Source organism: Eschrichtius robustus, chromosome 16, assembly GCF_028021215.1.
Source record: "Eschrichtius robustus isolate mEscRob2 chromosome 16, mEscRob2.pri, whole genome shotgun sequence".
NCBI lineage: Eukaryota > Metazoa > Chordata > Mammalia > Artiodactyla > Eschrichtiidae > Eschrichtius > Eschrichtius robustus.
In genome coordinates, this window is record NC_090839.1 from 72,899,736 (window position 1) to 72,924,180 (window position 24,445).

General features: G+C 41.1%; 1 protein-coding gene across 2 annotated transcripts in view; it reads left to right on the plus strand.

Moving 5' to 3' along the window:
- Window positions 1-24,445, plus strand: part of PRKCB (protein kinase C beta) — a 311,595-nt gene that overhangs the window by 201,513 nt on the left and 85,637 nt on the right. For both annotated transcript variants that reach the window (XM_068566188.1, XM_068566187.1), the window contains exons 6-8: window positions 15,682-15,838; window positions 17,040-17,174; window positions 22,649-22,745. In XM_068566188.1, coding sequence (XP_068422289.1) covers window positions 15,682-15,838; window positions 17,040-17,174; window positions 22,649-22,745 — 389 coding nt within the window. The remainder of the gene's footprint in view (window positions 1-15,681; window positions 15,839-17,039; window positions 17,175-22,648; window positions 22,746-24,445) is intronic.

The following is a 24,445-nucleotide window of genomic DNA, read 5'->3' on the forward strand; positions in this document are numbered from 1 at the left end:
AACCCTCTCTCTGCAACACCGCTTTTCAGTTCCTGGTGTGAGGGAAGAAGGGGAGTTGTTTTGCGCTTGTTGACAGTCATATGAGTCTTGTTCATATGTCCCAGCTTAGCCTGTTTGGGATTTGGACTCTGTCTCTTCCTGAGACAGGAGACAGGCAGGCGGCGGTGCTCCTGGGGGTCTGTTTCGTGAAGGGAGGTGTATAGGAGCCTTGGCTGAAGGAGGAGAAAGTGGAGCTCACTGGGAGTCTGGAGAACAGAGGGACTGATCAGGTAGTGAAGAGTGATCTCTGCTGTCTCCTGTGCTCTGCCTGCCAGCCTGGAGCTCTGCTTTTGATGTCTGATGGAGAGGACGGTAGAGACAGACACTTTCACAACTGAACAGCCGAGGATGTGCTGCCTCTGTCCCTGGGTCCTACCCGACAACTTTCTCCCTGAGGCATGAATGACTCAAGTCTAGCTGCACGGTTGCACGGGGGGTGGTGGTGGGGGAAAGGGCCTTGGGGTATAAATGACAGAATTCAATGAAGTGTGAAGTGGGAGAAGCACATCACTTAAAACCTCAACATATTACCCGCCGCAAGTGTGCCTCAAACTTGTGGTTTGAGCTGCAGAAAGAGACATCGTAGAGCTTGTTCTCAGCCAGAGGACAGCATCTGCTGATGGGCAGGGTCCCCGAAATGTTCACCTGAGTCTGAGCTGAGCTTGGGGTATCAGGCAGAGACATAGAGTGGGGCTGTGATAGACCAGAAGCAAGAAAATTCTCCCCACGCCAGCTGTGTGCCCTTTTCTAGATGGTCATTGGATGTGCATGAGTGTCTGAGGGCAACTAGGACATTCTTCCAGATTATGCTCCGTGCCAGCTGACAAGTAGCTGTGACCCTCCTAAGGTGGCTCTCCCTGCTGTCCCAGCTGCTCTCCAGATCCTCCCCGGACCTCCCCGCAGCCCAGCAACTAAAGTTCACACCTGAGCATCTCGAGGGGCCTTCAAGACCCTGTTCTAATTCTGAGGATGGCATCAGTACTGTTTAGTTGGTACTTGGGTTATGGCATTTGGAAGTATTTTGAATATAGTGTGTGTGTGTGTCTGTGTGTGTGTGTGTGTTTACATACAGTGGTGAAGAGTGAGGGAAGGTGGGGAGGATTTAGTAGGTGCTACAATGACCTTGAGATATGAATAGTTTGGTAAAATTATAATAAAAAGAAAGTGGGAAGGATGCCTGTTTCCTACAGGCTGGTTAAGACCCATTGCTTTAATCATCCATCCATCCATTTAGGATAAATGGGTCCAGCAGGAAAATTATCCCTCTTTTAGTGCTTCTGTGCCATTGAGGATGTTTGACAGTACGTAAGGGGGAATATTCCTCTGTTGGGACTTCTCTGAACAGATGTTTTCTTCCCTCATCATCCCCAAATGACAGTAAAAGAAATAGAAAACTTATCTTCAAATGACAACCCTTTCCTCTGACTGCCTGGGGAACATGGCATGAGAATGTGGCTGTCGGGTTTTAAAAAATCCGTTGGGTCCCATGATTCAGTGATGTGGTTAATGTAGATAGGACTCTTCTATCAAACCGGGGCGCCCATTGAAGAAATGAGAAAATATGCACTGGTTCTCTAGAGAAGGGAGGTTAAGCCTGCCTTCCTCAGAGCTGGAAGGCTTTTGTCCCGAGCCTCTGGAAATTAAACCCATCACTTAGAGAGCAGATTGTGGGGCTTCTGGCCATTGCTACTTGGGCTGCGCAAAGCCGCCGACGGACAGTTTTGATTGAATGTCGAAATTAAGCTGCCGAGTAGTGACTCTGCAGCTCCAGGGACCCCATGTTAGTATTTATGTCACATCTTTAGAAATAATCACATTGTGAAGCAGCGCCCAAAGCCATGTCAGCAGCCACTGCAGCTCAAGGTTTGGACGCCACCCGCCCGGTGCCTCTGCTGCATTTGCTCAGCACGGGTTGGTGGGGGGTGGGGTGGTGGGCCAGGCACACCGTCAGGGTTCCTGTCCTGAGGATGCAGGCAGAGAAGCTGTAAGCCTCGTCTCTCTTTGTTTTCTCTCAACTTGAGGCATGAGGTGGTCTCCAGAACAAGAAATAAAGCTAGCTTATTGGGTGCCTTACTGACAAACCATCTGTCCTAGGCATAAGGAAAGACCCCCAGGGCCGGCCTGAGGGGAACAGATGTTCATGGGGACAGGGTTTATTCTTGTTTTTCCAAGCTGGTCTGAAGAGCGCCTCCTCTATCTACATGAATCCCTGCACACTCTTCCCGCATCTCCAGGGGGACCCGGTGACATCGCCGACACCATTGGGGAGTGCCAGGCACTAAGAGGCTGCGCTTGTGAGATCTCAAAGGGTGACTAACTCAGATCATCTCTGGGGAGTGGAGTGGTCTCTGGACCTCTAGGGGTTGAGGCTGTATAGAGTCATAGCAGGTGCAGAGCAACCCTGGGAATTGCAAGACCCTGAGTGACCAGGGAAACCTCTGTAGAAAATAGATGACACTAAACTGGGTTTGGTGGATTATAGAATGCCCAGCTTTCCAAGTTTCTGGCTCTAAGAAGAAACCAGTTACAGAGCATGAAAGTTGCATGGTTTTGGCAGTGATGTACAGACTCTGAGCTTGGGGGAATCAGCTGACTGGATCTCGGGGCATCCAAGTTGTATCCAATTCAAGATTGTTGAGCGTAATTGTGCACAAGACTGGCCTCCCATTAAGCAAAGAATTTTTTCTCCCAGATTTAGAGTAACTTTTTAATTTTTTTAAATTATTTTTTTAAAATAAATTTATTTATTTTATTTATTTTTGGCTGCGTTGGGTCTTCGTTGCTGCACACGGGCTTTCTCTAGTTGCGGCGAGCGGGGGCTACTCTTCATTGCGGTACGTGGGCTTCTCATTGTGGTGGCTTCTCTTGTTTCGGAGCACGGGCTCTAGGCGCGTGGGCTTCAGTAGTTGTGGTGCGCGGGTTTAGTTGCTCCGCGGCATGTGGGATCTTCCCAGACCAGGGCTTCAACCCGTGTCCCCTGAGTTGGCAGGCGGATTCTTAACCACTGTGCCACCAGGGAAGCCCTAGAGTAACTTTTTTAAATTAAAAAAGTAATTCATGCTCAACTGAGACCATATATTTAACTTCTCCTTCTTCCAAATTCCCACTGAATGACTAAGAGATTAAAAAAAGGAAAAATTTATCAGGGCTGCAAACCAGAGAGTGTCAATCTCTTGCCAGAACCACTGAAGAATTTCTCTAAGGTACAGTTGAGACAATACAAGCTAATTTTGTCTTCTCTTTTCCAACATCTAAGCCTCTTAATATTTTTCTTTTATGTAATTGTATTGGTTGGTACTTCCAGAATGATGTTAAATTATAGTGGTGATGGTAGGCATTTTTAATTTGATTGCAGCCTTAAGGGAACTAGAAATGCCTCTAGAGTTTCACCAGTAAGCATGATGAAAGCCTTTGATACATTTATTATACCAAGAAAAACATGTATCTCTTCCTATTTTTCTAAGGGTTAAAAGAAAGAATGATTATTAAATTTTGTCACTTGTCTTTTTTGTCATTTTTTGAGATAATTACATGTTTTTTCTCCTTTGACCTAGTTTTATAGTGAATAATATTAATAGATTTTCTAAAACTATGAAGGGTTTTGTTTAGAGAGCATGTCATCAGACTTGAGGTTTTGAAAGATCCCTTTGATGTAGGGGCGTGGAGGAAGCGCAGAAAGGAGAAAGACTGTAGGCGAGAAACCAGCTAGGAGAGAAAAAGGGAATGCGCAAACAACAGCCATGTGCAAATGCTGTTTACCCATCACTCATTACCTGCCAAGGACAATACCAGGCACTTTACAGGCTTCAGATATAACTTAGTAATCACATAACCCTATGACACAATTATTATTGTTAAGGTGGTAACAGTGTGGATAGTAAGAAGGACTCAGGTACATAAAATGATAAAGAGGTAGAATGAATAGTACACAGTCAAAGATTTTACCGAGGGGAGGCGACCAAGGTGATTTCCAGATTTCTCACCACAGTTGGGTGAATGGTTAAGCACTCATCAAGGATGGCATTGAAAGAGGGGGAGCACATATGCTCTGTTCTGTATGCTGGTAGGTAGGTGGGGGATGGGGGATAATGACAGGGAGGGAGTGTTCTTTTTTTTTTTTAGAAAAGAATGTTTAAAAAACTTCATTTTCATTTCTTCCTTTTCAGTGGTTCACATGAAAGTTTTCTCTCTTTTTTAACATCTTTATTGGAGTATAAGTGCTTTACAATGGGGTGTTAGTTTCTGCTTTATAACAAAGTGAATCAGCTACACATATACATATATCCCCATATCTCCTCCTTCTTGCATCTCCCTCCCACCCTCCCTATCCCACCCCTCTAGGTGGTCACAAAGCACTGAGCTGATCTCCCTGTGCTATGTGGCTGCTTCCCACTAGCTAGCTAGCTATTTTACATTTGGTAGTGTATATATGTCTATGCCACTCTCTCACTTCGTCCCAGCTTACCCTTCCCCCTCCCCATGTCCTCAAGTCCATTCTCTACGTCTGCGTCTTTATTCCTGTCCTGCCCCTAGGTTCTTCAGAACCATTTTTTTTTGTTTTTTTTTAGATTCCATATATATGTGTTAGCATACGGCATTTGTTTTTCTCTTTCTGACTTACTTCATGAGAGTGAGTATTCTTGGACATGCTTTGGGTTGATATACTTATGGGATATCCAGTACCAGATATATGGTAGACAGTTGTGTGTTCTGTTATTATAAAAAAAAGCTCAGTAAAGAGCTTTTAGGTAGAAATTAAAATCATGGGAGTAGGGCCCCTGGAAAAATGTGGAAATTAAAAAGCAAACTTCTATTTAATCTATGGTTCAAAGAGGAAGTCTCAAGGAAAATTAGAAAATATTTTGAACCCATGAAAGAAAATGAAAATGCAACACATCAAAATTTGTGGAATCCAGATAAAGAAGTGCTTGAACTGAAATTTATATTGTGGAATTCTACCAGACATTTAAAAAAGAAATGACACTGATTCTTCTAGAAAACAGAAGAGTAGGGAACACTTCCTAACTTATTTTATGAGGCTAGCATTACCCTGATACCAAAGTCAGACAAAAACAGTACAAGAAAACTAAAATTATCCCTTATGACCATAAATACAAAAATCGTCAACAAAATATTAGGAAATCAAATCCAGAAGTATGTAAAAAGAATAATACACCCCAACCAAGTAAATTTTATCCTGGGAATGCAAGGCTGGTTCAATAATTTAAAAATCAATTAATGTATTCCACCATGTTAATAATCTAAAGAAAGAAAAAGCACTTGACAAGATTTAATATCCATTTATGATAAAAGTTCTCAGCATAGTAGAAATAGAAGGAAACTTTCTTGATGTTATAAAGGACATCTAGAGAAAAATCTACAAGGTACTTAATAATGAAAGACAACATGCTTTCCCCCTAAGCTATGAAACAAGACAAGGATGTCCACCCTCACCCACTCTATTCAGCATCATACTGGAAGATCTTGCTGGTGTAGTAAGAGAATAAAAGTAAACAAAAGATTGGAAAAACAGGTTGAGAAATACAGATTGGAAGGGAAAAAACAAACTGTCTCTGTACATAGAAAACGATGGTCTATGTAGAAAATCCAAAAGAATCTACCAAAAAGCCTCCAAGAACTAATGAGTTAAATTGCAAGATATAAGGTGAACACACAAAAATCAATTGTATTTTTATATATCAACAGTTAACAATTAGAAACTAAAATTTTTAAAATACCATTTACAATAACTTCAAAACAAATGAAATATTTTGTTATAAATCTAACAAAACATGTCTAGGATCTGTATGCTAAAAATTATAAAACACTGCAAGAAATCAAAGAATACCTAAATATATGAAAAGACATACCATGTTTGAAGACTCAGCATACAGTAAAGTTGTCAATTCTTCAGATTGATCTGTAGACTTAATGAATTTCCAATCAAAATCTCAGCAGGATTTTTTTTATTGATATGGACAAGGTGATTCTAAAATTTAATGGAAAGGCCAAAGAACTAGAAGGGCCAAAACAATTTTTAAGGTGAAGAATCAAGTTGGCAGAAACATAGTACTCAATCTTAAGACTTACTATATAAAGCTTCAGTAATCAGGCAGTGTGATTTTGGTAAAGGGATAGATACATAAATGACTGGAACAGAATAGAGAGTCCAGATATATACCCACACAAATATGGCCCATTGATTTTTTTTTAAAGTATAAAAACAAAGAAATGGAAAGACTATCCAGTCTTTCAGCAAGTGATGTTGGAAAGATTGGGCATCCATATGCAAACAAAATGAGCCTCAACTTCTACTTCATACCTTATATAAGAATTAACTCAAAATGGATTATAGATCTGAATGTAAAATATAAAGGTATAAAACTAGAAAACAGGAGAAAATTTTTATGACCTGGAGTTAAACAAAGAATTCTCAAACAGGGCACTAAAAACATGACTCATAAAAGAAAAAAATGATTATTTGGACCTTATTAAAATTTTAAAAAAGTATGCTCTGCAAAAGACACTGTTATAGAATGAAAAGACAAGCTACAAACTGGAAGAAAATATTTGCAAATCACACATCTGACAAAGGACCTGAATCCAGAGTAAAGAACTCTCAGAGTCATAAGTATGAAAACAACCCCACGAAAAAGATGGTTCAAAGACTCGAACAAACACACCACCAAAGACGATATAAGCATGGCAAATTCATTCGCAAGAAGATATTCAGTATCACTAGAAATTAGGGAAATACAAATTAAAGCCACAATGAAATACCACTATACACGTATTAGAATGGCTAAAATGATAACGATAATAAATACTGTGAATACAGTGTGCTGGCAGGATGCAGAGTGAGAGGAACTTTCATTCATGGCTAGTGGGAATGCAGAATGGTACAGTCACTCTGGAAAACCTTTTGACATATATATATGCATGTATGTATGTATACATACACTTACCATATGACTTAATGATCTGACTCCTAGGAATTTACCCTAGAGAAATGAAACTTTATGTTCACACAAAAACATATGAATAGTTGCACAGCTCTATCATAATCAACAAAAACTAGAGACCACTCAAATGTCCTCGAACAGGTGAATGGATAAACTAACTGTGGTACATCCATACAGTGGAATATTCCTCATCAGTAGAAGGGAATTAACTATTCATACATACAACTTGGCTCACTCTCAAAGGAATTTTGCTGAGTTAGAGAAGCCAATCTCAGAAGGTTTCATACTGTATGATTCCATGGATATACCATTCTTAAAAAGATAAAACTGTAGTAAATGAGAAATAGATCATCGATTGCTAGGGACTGAGGGAGGGGGGAGCTTGTAACTATGAAGCGGCAGCACAAGGGATTTTTTCTGGAATGATAGAATTGTTCTGTGTCCTGGTAGTGTGGTGGTTACATGAATCTATACATGTGTTAAAATTCAGAAAACTATACACCAAAATAAAAAAAGTCAGTATTACTGTATGCTGTATTTAATTTAAAAAATTAAATGCCATAGGCAGAAAATAAACAGATAAAAGATAAGGAGAGGAAAGGAGGGTGGGAGGGAGAGAGGAAGAGAGAGAGAGACTGAGAGCAGAGGAGGACAGAAGGTAAGGCAATAGACTGAGGTGAAAGAGGAGCTGGCTCCGGGGAAGGTGTAAGCAAGAAGGATCTCATGTTATGATAATAAAAAGTAATGTAAAAAATAAAGTAAATTAAAATGCATAGAAACAGTAAATAGAGGAATGCCGACTGCAGAAAATATAATCAGTAATATGGAAACAAGCTTAAGGAGTACTTCCAGGTGGCAGGGAAAAGGGACAAAGAAATGACTACAATCATGAAAAAAAAAAAAAAAGATGTAGAGGACAAACAGCATTGATCCACAGGTAAATGGAATCAGATGTTCCTGGAGAAAAGACCAGCTAAATGGAAAAACACCTATATTGAGAGTAGAGGTCAAGACAAACAAATAATAAACTGCATAAAAAGAATTTTTAAAGAATGAAACATAAAATCCAAGACCAAAAAATAGTCATGAATCTCAAGTAACACAGGGTCAAAATACATAAAAGCAAAAACTGCTAGAAATGAAAGGAGGAATTTATAGAAATACCATCACAGGAGGGTTTTAAAACATACTTTGTCAGTCTTTGACACATAAAACAGATAAAAAGAATATGGATATAGATAACTTAAATAATATAATTAAAGTGAGTGTCAAATACCTCTATCTTGAAGCCTGAACCCTTCCATAAGAGAAACACCTTTTTCCCTAGTATGCACAAAATTGGTGATATGTTAGCTTGCAATGCAAACCTTATTAAATTCTTCACAAAATGCCCCAGAAGTGGCTCAGCCCACATTTTCTGATGAAAACATAATAGAACTAGAAATTCATGACACAAACATAATACAGAAGATCTTCAGATGAACGAGATGGAGCGGGAATCAGGTGGGAGCCTTAAAATGATGAGGTCTTGAAATTGCTTCTGTCGAGAATGAGAGGGGGGTTGACTAGGCACACCCAGTAGGGTTGACAGGTGGTGTGGAGGGCCAAGCTGTGGTTGGAGACCCTGAGTGGGTCATGCATCAAGCCCCCACTTTCTCCAGGGGCACTCTCTAAGCCATATATCACTGATGGTCTGAGGTATGCAGACAGGATGTTGTTGAAAAGACAAAATATTTAAGCCTGTGGCCAGAAGTGATTGGAGGGCTTTCCATATTGGTAGGGTTAGGAAAAAAGTAATAACTCAGGCACCCACTGATGGGCCAGAGGAAAGGAAAGAGTTGAGGGATCTGAGGGTTTGATGAGGTTAAAAAAAAAAAAAATTGGTGTAAAGGGAGCAGGGGATTAAAAGGATAAAAGGTTATTGGGGAGTTCAGAGGAAGAGCCATTCCAGGTGAGACTCCAGGTGGCTGGATTGGGATGGAGAGGAAGCCATAATATAAGAAGGAAGGGATCTATCACATTTGGCTTCAGATCATCTGTCATTCTCTGTCTACCTCCTCTAGGTTCATTTATATGAAAATCACATTGGAGAGATGCTCTTTTAACCTTGAAATGGATCTTAATAGTTATATAATTTGATCTAAATTCTCTCAAAGGAGAAAGGAAATCAACATTTGTTGAACCTCTGCCATGTGCTTTACACTATACTTCAACACCATTATCCTCTATAATTAGGGGAACCATATAATTTATTGTCCGAACTGGACTCTCTTAAGAGTAAAAGGACAATAGATAGAGACTGAGGCTGTTCTGGGTAAACTGGCATGGATGGCCATCCTATAATTATCACACATCCCTTTGAGTTGTATGTGACTTTATCAGCATTTCGGAGACAGGGGAACTCAGGCTCAGAGAAGTCTTTTTACTAAGGGCACCCAGTTAGTGAGAGTAAAGGCAGAGGCAGGATTCAGACCTGAAGGTGTGTGTGACTCCAGAGTCTAACTATTGCTAATTTGGTTCCTGATTCACCTGCATTAGCTCCCCCATCATCGTTTCACTTGCCTTGGCTTGACAGGCTCTCTTCCAGACACACACTGTGACGGTCCCAGCTGGAAGTCTGTCTCAACAGAAATAAATGGATGTGTGATAACTGTACCATTGCCAGCAGTGACGGGAAGCCAGCTGTTCTAGGAGCCTTTGGCCACGATGTGCTTGGGATGCCTTAGATGCTGCATGTGGGCTGCCCAAAGACCCCAGCTTTGCTTACTCTGTAATCAGATTCCATCAGATGAGGCCAGGGATGGCCAGTTAAGATGACTGGAAGGGGATTCTGATGGATCCATGGCTCCCAAAAGCTGTAGCATCAGAGAACCTTGAGGTTAGAAGAAGTAATAAGTGAACAGGAATCAAAAAGATGCGGATCTAGGAGTAGAGGGCTGAAGAAGCTTCCAACTTAAGAAGGTGTAGCAGGGCAGTGTAGAGGGATTTGGGGTTAACCAAAGGTCCAGTGAACCAAAGGTCGTCCATCAGGAGGTCACTGGAATGGAAGGAGGCGGGGTGCAGAGCAGGAGAGCTAAAATAGGTGGATAGTTCTGAAATTTTTCACCTGTTTAGTCTCTTTCCTCCAACCCTGCTTTGATCCTGGGATAGGTGCTGGGGGCATCCAGCTGATCTTAATGAGGTCATTCTGGGTCTGTGCATTGTTCACCAAGGGCTCAGGGATTCAAACCATGACCTTTGCAGATCTAGTTGCTCTAAAAAGTCTGGGGAACAGGGTGCGGGTCTCTGAAGGCCAGAACAATGGATTCTTGGAGGCTGTAGACGCACCACAACTGAATTGTTTTTTAAACTAAGTTTTAATAACACAGTTAATACAAGAATGCATTCTCTTTGTAATAAATTCAGAATATGACAGTTAAGGCTAAAGTCTCTTTTGCCCACAACCCCCAAACCAGATTCCTTTACCTCTTCCACAGATGTAACCGTTACTTCAAGCCAATTTTGGGTTTATCCCTCCAGACTCTTTTCTGTATATTTACACTCATATATGACCTTGTAGAAAATTTATTTTATTGTACTTGTCTCTTGAAGATTTGGAGGGCCTTGTTTATTAAAACTTTTTATTTTGACATAATCTCAAAGTTACAGAAAAGTTGCAAGAACAGTACAAGGAATATCTGTATGCTCTTTACCTGATCTACCACTTGTTCATATCTTGCTACATTTGGTTTATCATTCTCTCTATTAAATATTTTTATATGTGTGTATATTTTTTCCGAGCCATCTGAGAATAGGTTGGAGTCGTGGTTCTCATTTGCCCCTAAATACTTCAGTGTGTATTTCCCAAGAACAAGGACATTCTCTTGCATATGTACAGTTATCCAACCCAGGAAATGTAACATTGACCCAATGCTATTATCTAATTCACAGTCCCGATCCAGAGTTCATCAATTGAACCACTGATGTCCTCAGACCTTTTTCTTAAATAAAGAAGCATTATACTGTAATTGTCTATCTTCATCTTGCTATTTTCTTCAACATGTTAGTGCATGTAGATAGCCCAGTGTTATTGACATCTACATAGTATTTCACAGGGTGACTATGCTCTAGATTATTCACCCCTTCCCCTGTTGATGGGCACTCAGATTATTTCCTACTTTTTGTCATTGCAAACATCCTCAAACATAACTTAATGTTGGTGGGTGTTGCTTTGAATAACTGTTCTGAGGACATGTAGTGAGGACAAATGAAGACTCGTGATGTTGAAGAAAGTACCTTCAAAAGGAGTTAATAAAGAGAAGCTCCTGGTTCACACAGTGTAGGATAATGGCTATAAAGCAACACAGTTATTCAGACTTTCCAATAGTTGGTTCAAAAAAAAAGACTAGGAAAGTTCTTGGTGAAGAACGATTCTTAGGAAAATAGTTAACAGTAGTGCTATCTTTTATGGATTCAGCACTGTGTTAGGTAACTTGCACCAGAATGCAGAGGCCTCATTTGCTCTGAAGGCCCTTTGATGGAAACAGCCAGATCTTACCCCCCAGCCAGCTTCACTTCCAAGGCAAGCAATGTTCTCTTGATTGGGACACTTTTCTCCTGTGCACTTAGCAGACTTCCACCAGGGGGGGAAGGTTGCTATTTCTGCTTTGTGTGAAGCATTTTGTACCATCTGGGCTGGCTGAATTTCAACAAAGATAGTAAAGAAACATTTATCAAGAAAAATCAAAGTCAGTCTCGCCAAGTGTGGTCTAGAGAGATTTGCTTTCTTGATACATATGCAGCTCTCTTGCTGCTGGGAAACATGACTGTACTTTGAAAAGCTTCAGGAGGGACAGGCCTTTGGATCTTAGCCTGCAGCTACTGTCAACTGCTCATGATACAATGGCTTTAGGAGCCAGAGCTCTTGGAGATATGCATGCCAACAGTCCCAGAATCAATTCTGTTCCGTACCTTTCCACAGAAATTTTTGGCCCCTTTGGTAGAGGAGAGACCCAGAAGGACAGAAGTAGAAGAAAGGGTTCTATAAGGGTTGGGGGAAAGATGGAGTCATGCCTCAGTTAGGAATGTTTGGTTCAGGGGAAGTAGATGCCCAGGGAGAGGTCATTCTTAAGCCATTAGTTATGAGATTGGCTCAAGAATACAACATACACTTGTCCTGCAAAGAGCACTCTGAAAGAGCTGTGAGGTTGCAAACTTACAGTAGAGGGATGTCCTGGTGATTGTCCTGTGGTGTCAGTTCATAAGACAGGGGAGGGAGTGTGGTCTTTGAAGAAAGACGAGCTATTTCCACTTGCATATGTGTTGCCAATCAGCCAGACAGACAAGTTTCTCGCACTTCAGAGCGTCTCCAACCATGTTTTTATGCAACTCCCTAGAGTGATAGATGTGTCGTTCCAAGATCCCAGCCTAGAAACTGGCACATGCTGTTTTCCTTGGAAGGCTCAATAAATGAAAGTAACAGTTGGAGACTGTATTCCATGGGGGAAATGCATGGGGATATTAAGAAATTATATCATCTTGGAAAGTTTCACCTAATGTGTGCTCTGTGGTCTAGCAGCGTCAGCGTCACCTGGGAACTTGTTAGAGAAACAAATGAGCAGGTGTCACTCCAGACTTACGGAATCAGAATCTATCTGTGGGAGTGGGTCCCAGGAATACGTGTCTCACAAGTCCTCCGGGTGACCCTCATCCACGCTAAGGGTTGAGAAGCATTCCTCTAGAAGGGTTCAAACGGAAAAGTCGGATGCATTAGTCTCAAGAAGGAAAACCACAAGTGGTTCTGTTTAATATCAGTCTGTTTGGAAATGGTTGTCTTCATAATAAAAATAGACAAATGTGGTAAAAGGGGCACTGAATATGAATTTTAATAACAATGAAATAGCAATAATATAGCTAGCATTTATTGACTATTCCCTAGGTGCCAGGTTCTGTGCTAAACGTGTATATTCCTTGTCTGACTGTACTCTTATAATAACCCAATGAGGTATGTATTATCTCCATTTCACTGATCAAGAATTTGAGGTTTAAAAATGTGAAATACCTGCTAGGCAAGATGCAGACCCTGGCATGTTATAGCCCTGTATCCACTACACTATATGACCTGGCTACTGTCTCATTAGAAATCAACTATACTTTGAATAAATCTGGTTTTATATATTCCTTGGGGACAGGATCAACGTCTTATGTTGGCCCCCCTGTCACCAGTACCTAGCAGAATGCCTAACACATTAGGGACCTGCTTATGGAGCTTAACCAAATCAAAGAGGAAAGATTCTTGCTTTTGGTGCAAAAATGAGATACAACTTGCAAGCTGAGATGGAACACGAATTCAACCTGTGGATAAATGGAAGAAAGGGCCACGTACTAGAGTGCAGAACAGTGTCAATGCAGAGTAAGTTACAACTTGCGTCCCGGGGTCCCTTGTCACTCCTCAGACAGTCCACCCAGCCCTTTCCTCACTTCATTTATTCAGTCTCAACCCTTGACTAGCTATATGATCTTAGGCAAGTCAGCCTCCCCTGACTCCCATCCCTAGCAGTGGTTAGCTGCTTGCATGTAGGAAAATAAAGGGAAAATATTTGAATTTAACTAAGGCTGTGTTTGTCAGATAAGATGGAAAGAAAGAGGAGGAAGGGAGTTGAGAGTAATTTCAGGGAGTGATTATAATGCACCCAAAACTCTAAACTGGGGGTGAATGGAGTAAAGGCAAGAGGGAACGGGGAGAAAGAGAAAATATATTGTGCTCAATAGACTGATTGGTGATGAAAGGCCTGTAGCAGTGGGGTACTAGCGTTAATGAACTGGAAAATGGGAAGTGGCATAAGATTGTGGGGTACATGAAACTGAATTTAAGAAAGTAGTATAATTGCTGGATGATAAGCACCAGGGAGGAGGTGATGGGGGTGGAAGCAAAGGTTGCAGGGAATGGGGGATGCTTTACCCCTACATTTCTGTTTCTGTTATCTTATTACACTTATGAAATACTTAGAAAAGATGTTGAATGATGGCTGTGGTAATGGGTATCTTTGTCTTATTCCTGACTTTAATGGGATTGCATTTATCGTTAACTTTGGTGTCTATTATTTCAGATATCCTTTATCCTGTGAAGAAAATTTCCTGTTATTTCTAGCTAATTGCAATGAACCTATGGTTTTCTCCTTTGACCTATAAATATGATGAATATTTTAATAATAGATTTCTAAGGTTGAACCATCTTTGCATTCCTGGTAGGAGTCATTATTTATTAGCCTTCTAGCAGATAGTTTTTTTTTTTTTTAATTAATTTATTTATTTTTTATTTATTTATTTTTCGCTGTGTTGGGTCTTCGTTTCTGTGCGAGGGCTTTCTCCAGCTGCGGCAAGCGGGGGCCACTCTTCATCGTGGTGCGCGGGCCTGTCACTATCGTGGCCTCTCTTGTTGCGGAGCACAGGCTCCAGACACACAGGCTCAGTAGTTGTGGCTCACGGGCCCAGTTGCTCCGCGGCATGTGGGATCTTCCCAGACCAGGGCTCGAACCCGTGTCCCCTGCATTAGCAGGCAGACTCTCAACCACTGCGCCACCAGGGAAGCCCCTAGCAGATAGTTTGATTGAGTCTGCTAATACATTACTTCCCTTGGCTGTCTACATTGCTGGTTTTGATCTGACTCCTAATTAACTTCTTCCCATTTCTCCAGGTTGATGTCTTATTCTACCTTATCTTCCCTATTCCCAGTTGCATCTGCACTGCCGACCTCTGCTTCCTTTCCCCTCTCTAAGCCTCCTTTACCCAGGGTGTTCTTGGTTGAGGGTGGAGCCTAATGGTAAAGCTGCTCTTTTTCTCTCTATGGGCTGTCTGGGTACTGGTTAGGGGTGCTACATGGAAAATAGTTGCACTTTGGTTTAGAGGGCCACTCTGTCTTTTAGCTTTTTCTTTTTGAATTCAGGTAAAATGCACATAACATAAAATTAACCATTAACCATTTTAAAGTGTACAATTCAGTGGCATTTAGTACATTAACAGTGTTGTGCAACCATCATTTCTATCTAGTTCCAAGGAATTTTGTCACCTGTAAAGGAAACCTCATAACCATTAGGTAGTAACTCCCCATTCCACCTACCACCAGCTCCTGGCAGCCACTAGTCTGCTGTCTCTTTGGATTTACCTGCTCTGGATGTTTTATATAAATGGAATCATAGAATATGTGACCTTTTGTGTCAGAGTATACACATGTTCATAGCAGCACTATTCACAATAGCCAAAAGGTGGGAATGGCCCAAATATTGATCAACCGTTGAATGGATAAACAAAATTTGATATATCCATACAAGCGGATATTATTCAGTCATAAATGAAGTACAGTGTGTATGAACCTTGAAAGCATTATGCTAGATGGAAGAAGCCAATCTTTCTTGTAGACTTTTTGGAAAATAAGATTAGAGAACTTACAGTTAATCTAAGGGGCAGAGTGGGGAGAGCAGTATGAAAGTCAGAAATCAATTTTAAACCAATATAGAGCAGAGTCTACATCTTTTCAGTTTATCTCACTTTGTACGCTTCTTAGCTGTTGATGTTAATAAATGAAAATTCCCATTAAGTAAGTGTGATGCCAATGATCTTTTCACAGGTTCTACAGCCATCGGTAGCTGGTGCTTAAATATTCTGGGGCTATTAATGCTAAAACTGCTCTTTCTGTTTTTAGTAAGAGATGCTAAAAACCTTGTACCTATGGACCCTAATGGCTTGTCAGATCCTTACGTGAAACTGAAACTGATTCCTGATCCCAAGAGTGAGAGCAAGCAGAAGACCAAAACCATCAAGTGCTCCCTCAACCCTGAGTGGAACGAGACATTTAGATTGTAAGTTAAAATCGTTGCAGCCCAGCCTGCGTGGTGCAGGTTGGGTTGTGGGCCACCTGAGGTTGGGGAGGTCCTCTCCCAGCTTCTCTTTCCTTCGCTCCTTCCCTGCCTCCCTCCTTCCTTCCTTCCTTCCTTTCCTTCCTCCCTCCATCTGCATTTTTGCATTGCAAGCCAAGTAAAAATTGGAATTTTTTTTTTATACAGTGCTGAGAACGTCTCTGGTGTGGGAGAGTGGGTGGGATGGAAAATAGTGTGATGTGTTGCTAGGTGAAGGCAAATTGTGGGAGAAGCTCTGGGTCTTGGCAAACATGGGACATAACCCGTAGGGTGTGGGGATGACTTCTCTAGGCCTGGGTGCGTGGATAATGCTGGGCCTGTAGCTTGCCGGGAGCTCTCTGCCAGCTGCCATGGAGGATTTTCCCTGGCTAGTGCTCCAAGAATGTGGGTTCACTTCTTGATGCATCTGGGCCAACAAATATGACATATATCAGCCGATATTTATTGAGCATATACTATGTATAACGAGCACTGTATTAAGTGATCTAGCTTCGTTGGTCATTTCATCCCCATTTTACCAACGGGGCTTAAAGAGATTAAAGCACAGGCCAATGTCCCACAACAAATACAGGGTGGAGCAGGATTCAGCGACAGACAGTCTGACTTCAAGGGCCATGGGCCAAAAGCATGATTCCTTGTGGTGCCTCGTTCCTTCTTTCCCCTCTCAGGGCAAAACTGGGGGCCTATCTCAGCCTCAGTCAAGGACATGCCCTAGAACAATTTCCCCTAGACTGGCACCATCAAGACTCTTTCCTTCATACATTTCCTCAGCCTCATCCTCAACCCACATGCGTGCAAACACTCACACAATTATATGATTGACATCTATAGTTCTTAGAGTCGGACTGTGTCAATAGGATTTCCTGAACATCATGGATCCTATTAGGACATAAGGCAGCAGAGGTAGTTAGAACTGTCCCTGTCAGAGCTGGCCTAGGTCCTCTGCCTGTTTAAACCACAGGCTGTAAAACAGGAAAAGCTCTACCTCCCTGGGGAGCTTGCCTGGGATGGAAACTGAATATGTTTCTTACAACAGCTTGTAATCCTTAAAAATTCCTACCTTCAGGCTTTGTCCTCTTGTACATTTCATCTGCTTGAGAAATCACCATAACCTCCAACGACTTCTTTTTTTTTCTCTTTGCAGCCAGCTGAAAGAGTCGGACAAAGACAGAAGACTGTCTGTAGAGATTTGGGATTGGGATCTGACCAGTAGGAATGACTTCATGGGATCTTTGTCATTTGGGATTTCTGAACTGCAGAAAGCTGGTGTTGATGGCTGGTAAGGGAAATTTCTCTTTGAAAGCAACAGTACAGCTTGGTCCATCAAAATGTGGGAGCAAGTATGTTTCCCTTTTTCTCCTAAATGTGAAAGACTAAAGCAGAATCACAAAGTGAAAGCTGGTAGATTGGCTCTGCCTCATAGATAGTTTTATTTAGTCCTCATGCAAAAAAAAAAAAAAAAAAGAAGAAAAAGAGACAAAGAAAAAAAAAGAAAGAAAGAAAAGAATTAGTTGCCAATATTTTCAAAATCAGGAAATTTCCCATAAAAATCTGGACCTAGAGGGCAAAAATGAAGACAGTTGAATAGTTAATACCCCCTTTAGACAGGATGTGGATTTTCTATTTGCCACAGTCCTCACCAGTCCCTATTGTTTTACATCTGCCCCACTTTACACAATTATATGGCTTGACAGGCCCCATGGGCACTAAAAGGGCTCTCACACTTCACCCAGAAGATATGTGTAATCCACTGTCAGATTTTGACTCCTTAAGAAGATGCTTCTTCATTGGGACTGCTTACCAAGCCTGGTCACAAAAGTGCTGGAAGGTTGCTGTCATAGTCAGCTGCAAAAGCTCCTTTGTTCTGACATTTTTGCTTTATTCCCTTCTAGTGGCAAAAAATCCTTCCCCAATATTCCCATCAAAGAGGCTGGATAAGTCCTCTTTGGCAGCTGTTTCTTTCCCAGTTATCTGAGTAAAGGAGTCAGAAGAGATGGCCCACCTTGGCACGAGAACCTTGGGAGAAGTAGTAATTAGGGGTGCTCCTATCTCTTTAGGAGAAATTGTCTCATTTCTGAATGGTCCCTGCTCAGGACTTTTCCAGTTACGAGTGAAAGACAATCAAAATCAAACTGGTTTAGCAAGAAAGAGGATGGATCCCTGGGCCCTCACATCCTTTCCATCGTCCTCCTTACAACTTCCTTGTCTCTCCTCCGCATTTATTGTAGGCTTTTATTCAAACATATATTGAGTGTCCACTCCGTTCTAGTCAATAGAGATACAAAATAGTAGAAAATAGTGTTTGATGCTGATGAATGCTATAGAGAAAAGTAAGCAAGAAACAGGGGTAGGGACTGCCGGGGGACGGTGACATTCTGGTTTAATAGCGTGCTCAGGAAGGGACTCTCTGAAGAGGTGACATACAGCCGAGACCTGATGGGGGTGAGGGAATGGACCATGCGGAGATTTAGGGAGAAACTGTCCCGCACAGAGAGAATTAACCTGTCCACGTTGGTTGCAGAATTGTAGGGACCTCTTGCCTAGTCAATCCTTGTCCATGCTTCCATGTTCAGTCTTTCCAAGTCCTCTGGCTTCGTGTAACAAGTGACATGCTGTTGGATTTAAAAAAAAAAAAAGAAAAGAAAAGAAAAAAGAAAACGTCATTCTGAAAGTGTTTTCCTCTTTTCTGTAGGGAAGTGTTTTAACATGTTTGGTCTTAATTTCTCCATTTTTATCATGGTGTTTCTGTTTCTAAAGGTTTTATTTTTTTCCTTTGCTATTTCATTCTTTTCTTTTATTTCTGCAGCTGAACAGATTATCCTAAATCATTGTTACCTTAAAGTCATATTTCTTTAAGCTTTCTTTTGTTATTACTAATAGTCATGTTTCGGTCTTATCACACACAAAAAATAACTAAAGCTTTGGAATCAGACTTCGTGGGTTAGAATTTCTGTCCTACCACTTCCTAGCTGTGTACCCCTGGGCAAGTTACTTTGCCTTTCTGTGCCTTCTTTCCTCATTTGGAGATAATAGTGGTAATTAAGTCATAGGATTGTTGTGACATTAAATTAGTTAATATAAGTGAAGTGCCCAGTGTCTGGTAAATAGTAAGCACTCAGTAAGTGTTAGTCATTATTATTAATTGAATAATTATTAGAAAAATATAAATAAGCAAACAAAATATTATCGGAATCCCATTGCCCAGAGATAATCACTATTGACCATTTTTAGAGTTTTTTTTCTGTGTGTGTGTATGAAACAAAAATGAAAACTTACTGTCCATACTGTTTGGCAGTGTGCGTTTTTCACCTAACAATGCGTTATGAACCCTTTTCCCTATCATTCAGTAATCTTAGGCAACATCATTTTTAGTAGCTTCATATAGTCCATTCTTATAGATCAGCCTCAATTTACATAATCATATTCTTATTATAAGATATGCAATGCTTACCTATATAAATAATTCTACAGTAAACAAACTTATAGTGAAACCTTTGTGCATGGCTTTAATTATTTCCTAATAAATTCCTAAGCCTGGAATCAATGGCTTTGAGACCATATGCATTATTCAGGTATTTGCCATAATGTTCTGTAATTTTTTTCAGTCAATTTACATTCTCACCAATGCTGTGTGAGACTTTTCATTTCACCCACGCTTGTCAACATCTGGTATTATAAATTTCAAAGATGATGCAAAGGCTATACATATTTTGTTACTAATTATACATATTTACATAATATACATACATAACATGATACACGTTTTTATATATACTTTTCTTATTTTATAATATAAATATTTATTATTATTATACATACATTTGTTACTAATTATGTTGAATGTTTTCACTTATATATTGCCTTTTTTTTGTATTTATAAGTGACTATTTCCGGTGTTTTGCCTATCATTTTCTTATTAATTTAGAAGAACTTTTTATGTAAGAAGGATAATACTATGTCATTGCTGAAATATATGTTGCAATATTCCCGTCTTTGATGTTGTAGGTTAATTTTGGTAATATGCATTTTTTCTTAGTGGTATATAAAGCATTCCATTCAACTCTAATTAATATAATAAATATCAAGCCAACTGCCAGAAAAAGTTCTCTGGTTTGTCCACTGATTCACTAGTTGTTTTCTGAATTATCCATCCTAGTGTTTACTGTCTCCTATGGATTTTAAAATTTACTGATTATATTTTTCTTCTGAAAGTAGTCTTTCCTATAAGCTCAGATTGTTGCCGCTTCATAGATGCATCAACCTCTTGGATCTCATTGAAAATGTGAGTTAGGTATTTTCTGGAATTTTCTCTCTTTTGGCACCAGTTCTAGTTCACGGGAATCCGATTCCTCATCGTTTCTCTTTATTTTAATGAGTTTTCCACATGCCCGCCTTATGGAAGGGTGAACACAGAAAAGTTGAGTGTCCCTGTTCTAATCTTTCACATCCAGATGAAGGGAGAAAGGAGCCTTTTGTATTTTTTGGAGTTCTTCTTTGTTGGATCGAGGGTCCTGGTCCTGTAGATATTTGGGAGAGGGCTACGGCTGGAGTCAGCTGCACGGCAGGCAGCCCTACTGCCCCCTGGAGGGGCATCTTCCCCCTGTTGGTTTTGTGCATCTCAAAGTCGGAAGGGGTTCCTGCTCTTCTTTTCTAATGGGCACAATTGTCCATATTTGGAGGCCATAGTGACAGCGTACTGGCCACAGCAAGCGTGAGGTGGTGGTGCCGTGCTCTAACCAATGCCCCGGGGGCTGACGTGTCCTGTACTTGCTGAATATGGGTCGGAATTTTTGACCCTCATCCAGGCCCTGGTGGTCTGTTCCAGGGTTGTTAGTGGGGTCCTGTTGTGGTTCCCACTGGCTGATCACAGCTGGTCAATCCCCTTTGATGTGTATTTTCCAAAGTATGGGACCCCAAATGGCTTAGGTAGTACATGGTGGGGCATCAGCCATATTGAATTGTACCCTGACAAAGCTATTCTTTTTTTTTTTTTTTTTTTAATTTAGTTTATTTATTTATTTATTTATTTATTGGCCGCGCCATGCAGCATGCGGGATCTTAGTTCCCCGAGGGATCGAACCCGTGTCTCCTGCATTGGGAACGTGGAGTCTTAACCACCAGACCGCCAGGGAAGTCCCCAAACTATTCTTTTGTTGGTGTTGCTTCAGTTCTTGAGTTTACTGCAGAGAAAGTCTCAGAGGGCGCTGGTGTATCCTTAATACTCTTTAACCCTTGCTGCTTGCTGATCTCCCATTTTAATAAAAGGGGCAGGCATTAGTCTCAGGGCCTTCGGTAAGCAACACCATCTACTTGGCTTTGAGTAACTTTGATTTACGTATGTTTCACTTTTTACAGATACATACTTTCTGCTTGTAACAAGTGTTGGCTTTCTTTACAAGGAAGAGATATAAAGTGTCTTTTTAAAGTGAATTTATTATTCGAAAAGCTGATTTAGTGAAAAGCATTGTCAAAAATAACATCCAGATTTAGCAAAATCCACAAAGGTGGAGGAATTTTGCCAAACACTGTTCCGTGCTCTCTTACTAATACTTTAGTTTGCAGAACTTCCTGAAAGTCCCTGCTGTGTGTATAGCACCCTTCTTGATTTCCAGCAAAGACACAGATGTCCTCTTATTTTTGTATTTACTTTGGTAATTTCTTTGGCAGTTTGGAAGATGAGCACTGAATATTAAATGTGGAGGTGTCCAGGCTCAAACTGTCATCTCTGCTTTGAGTCACCTATCTCTCTATTTTTAGAAGCTGCCTAGGAAGATTTGTGAATGGAGAAAAAAATTGTGATGAAAATCGTAAATTCTGGTTAGAAAGTCTCTGGGAGTGAGGAGTTTTGGGTTCTTTTTCCCCCTGCTGACTCCAATGCCTTTGGAATGTCCCTTTTGCTTCCTCACACTCAACTCAGTCTGACTAGATGGAAACATCTTTGTGGTCTAGAAACAAACTGAAACCATCTTGTTTATTATAGTGATATTAATACCAGTAACAATGATGATGGTACCTTTTATTGAACACTTGCTAAACGCCAGGCACCAGGCTTATCATTTTACATGCATTATCATGTCTCAGCTTCACAGTCATCCTATGAAAAAGACTGTAATTCCTATTTATTGATGAGAAAAATCGAGGCTCAGAGGGCCTACCTAGCTCATTCAATTATCCAAAGAGGCAAGGGAAGAGGTGAGATTTGGACCCAGGCATAGTTTGACTCCAGGGCTTGTGTACTTTCTCAGGAGCTTGACTACCGAGCACTTTGGGAAGGTTTCTGCATAGAAAAACGGCGTCAGTGAGACAAGTCCAGAGTCATCCAAGTGCTGGGATGGCCGGGTGGCAGCATGTTACAGTGAAAGGGGATAGAAATGCTGGGACGGCGTGATAGGAATACGTTGACCGTGGGAGATCCTCAACATTCTTTCAGAATCAGAAAGCACATAATGGACCAAAAAAGTAGCTAGAAACATTGAATGATATAATCAAGAAAATTGTGTGCGTCTGTGTGTGTTTAGAGAGGCAAGACAGAGAACTTTACATCCTATAAACCCATTTTTTTCTGATGTGTTTCTGATGGTTATAAAAATATATAGTGTCCCTGGCTACACACATACACACATACCCCAAAACAAAAAACCCTCAACACATGTTTTCAAAGCAGAGCTTTCTATAGACTTCCCTCCCTTATCCTAATCAACAAAATGATATTAAGTAGAGTCATGGAATGTGTCTTTCCTTTGCTCCCTTTAGGTTTAAGTTACTGAGCCAGGAGGAAGGCGAGTACTTCAACGTACCTGTGCCACCGGAAGGCAGTGAGGGCAACGAGGAACTGCGGCAGAAATTTGAGGTGAGATGTCTTTCTTTCGGCATCAGTGGGAACCGGTTGAGTCTGCCTCTGTACTGTTTTTCTTGTTTATGGTGTGGTTTCTACCAAGCCCTTTCCTGACCCTGTGCCTTTGCGATATTGTTCTGCTTTCCAGAAAACTCCTGTTTATCCTTCAAGACCCCAGTTAAGTGTCCCCTGCCTTGTAAAGTCATTCTGCCTCCCTGTCCTCATTGATTTAGACTTTTCCTTGAGAGTGTTCGTTCACTACCCAGGTCATTTTGCTGGTGGCTTGGACAGGGATGTTAGTAATGGTGAATGAAAGCAGTGGACAGGGTAGAGATATTTCGGAAGCTCAGTCAAGTAGGCTTGCTGAGGGATAGAATCTGGATTTGGATCTGTCAGCAGGATGGTGCCGTATTAACAGATGGAATTGATAGTGCTGGTGACTCCGTGAAATACCCATGGATGCATCTTTCGAAGATTAAGAGCCCTTGGCTCTGACCTTGGGCCATAGCGCTGGTCTGCTTCTACCCCAGATAAGCCCCTTCCCTTCTGTGGAGCCAAATAAACTCCATATATGAGACTAGCAGGTATGTAGGACACATCCCAGTTTTACAAAGAAAACGTTTTGGGGAAAATGGGTTTGAGTCCCTTCATTATATGTGTATTGAGTGATTTTAAAGTAGTTTCATAAGGGAAAACACGTTATTTTGTTCACAGAAACTTAATATACTGAGTCTGATGGGAAATCAATTCTAGATAAGCAATGACGGCCTACTAACTCTGAAAAATGTATAAAATAGCTAAAATGAAATAGGTTACTGTCATTGTTATTCATCAAGTAATCACACAAGCAAATAGAAGCAGAATATGACCAGGTAAAGTTCTGTGAAAGAGAGGTCCCTGGTGCTTTGAGAAGATATAAGAGGGAAATGTAACCTTGTCTGAGAGGACAGGGAAGGAGTCATTGAGGAAACAATAGGGAAGTTAACCAAGTAAAGAGGGGAAAAGAGCATTCCATTCAGAGAGGCGAACAGGTGCAAAGGCCCTGTGGTGGGGAGTTATATAGCAACTCTGTGACGCTGAAAGAAGGCCAGTGTGGGTAGAGAAGAGAGAGCAAAGGGTGAGTTCATGGTGTGGCTGGGAGGTGGGTGGGGCCAGAGTAGAAGGACTGTGCTGACTTTAGCAAGGGTTTTGGCATTTATTCCAAGAACCATCTTAGTGTCCCCTCAACTTGGTAGGACTCATACTTTGTGTACTGACCCTTGTCTTGAGCCTGTGCCCTCCATAAAACCTGGTGACGGTTCTGACCCAGTGGGACTTCCCTTCATGGAAACAAGTGGAATAAACATGTTGACCTTGGACTTGACAGTCATTCTCCAGTGAACTTGATCAGTGAGGTTCATCCTTATAGAGCAGCTCGCTCAAGCCCAAATGAGCTGATGAAAGAACTTTCCCTCCCAGGAGAGTCGAGAACTGGACCGTGATAACATTTTAGGACAGGAGGGCAGGCCTTCCAGAGAACCCTTTTCTTCTCCTTCCTTCAGCTTTCTGATGGAGTGGGGTCCGTTTGCTGCCGAGTTACAAATGTCCTCTTGTGGGTGAAAAAAACAAGACCGGTGTTTTCTTGTATAAAATGAAGTCTCAGTTTTACAAAATGATTTCTTCTGTCTTAGGGCAGCCAGGGTGACATTTCAGAACACCCAGGAAAACATTTCCTA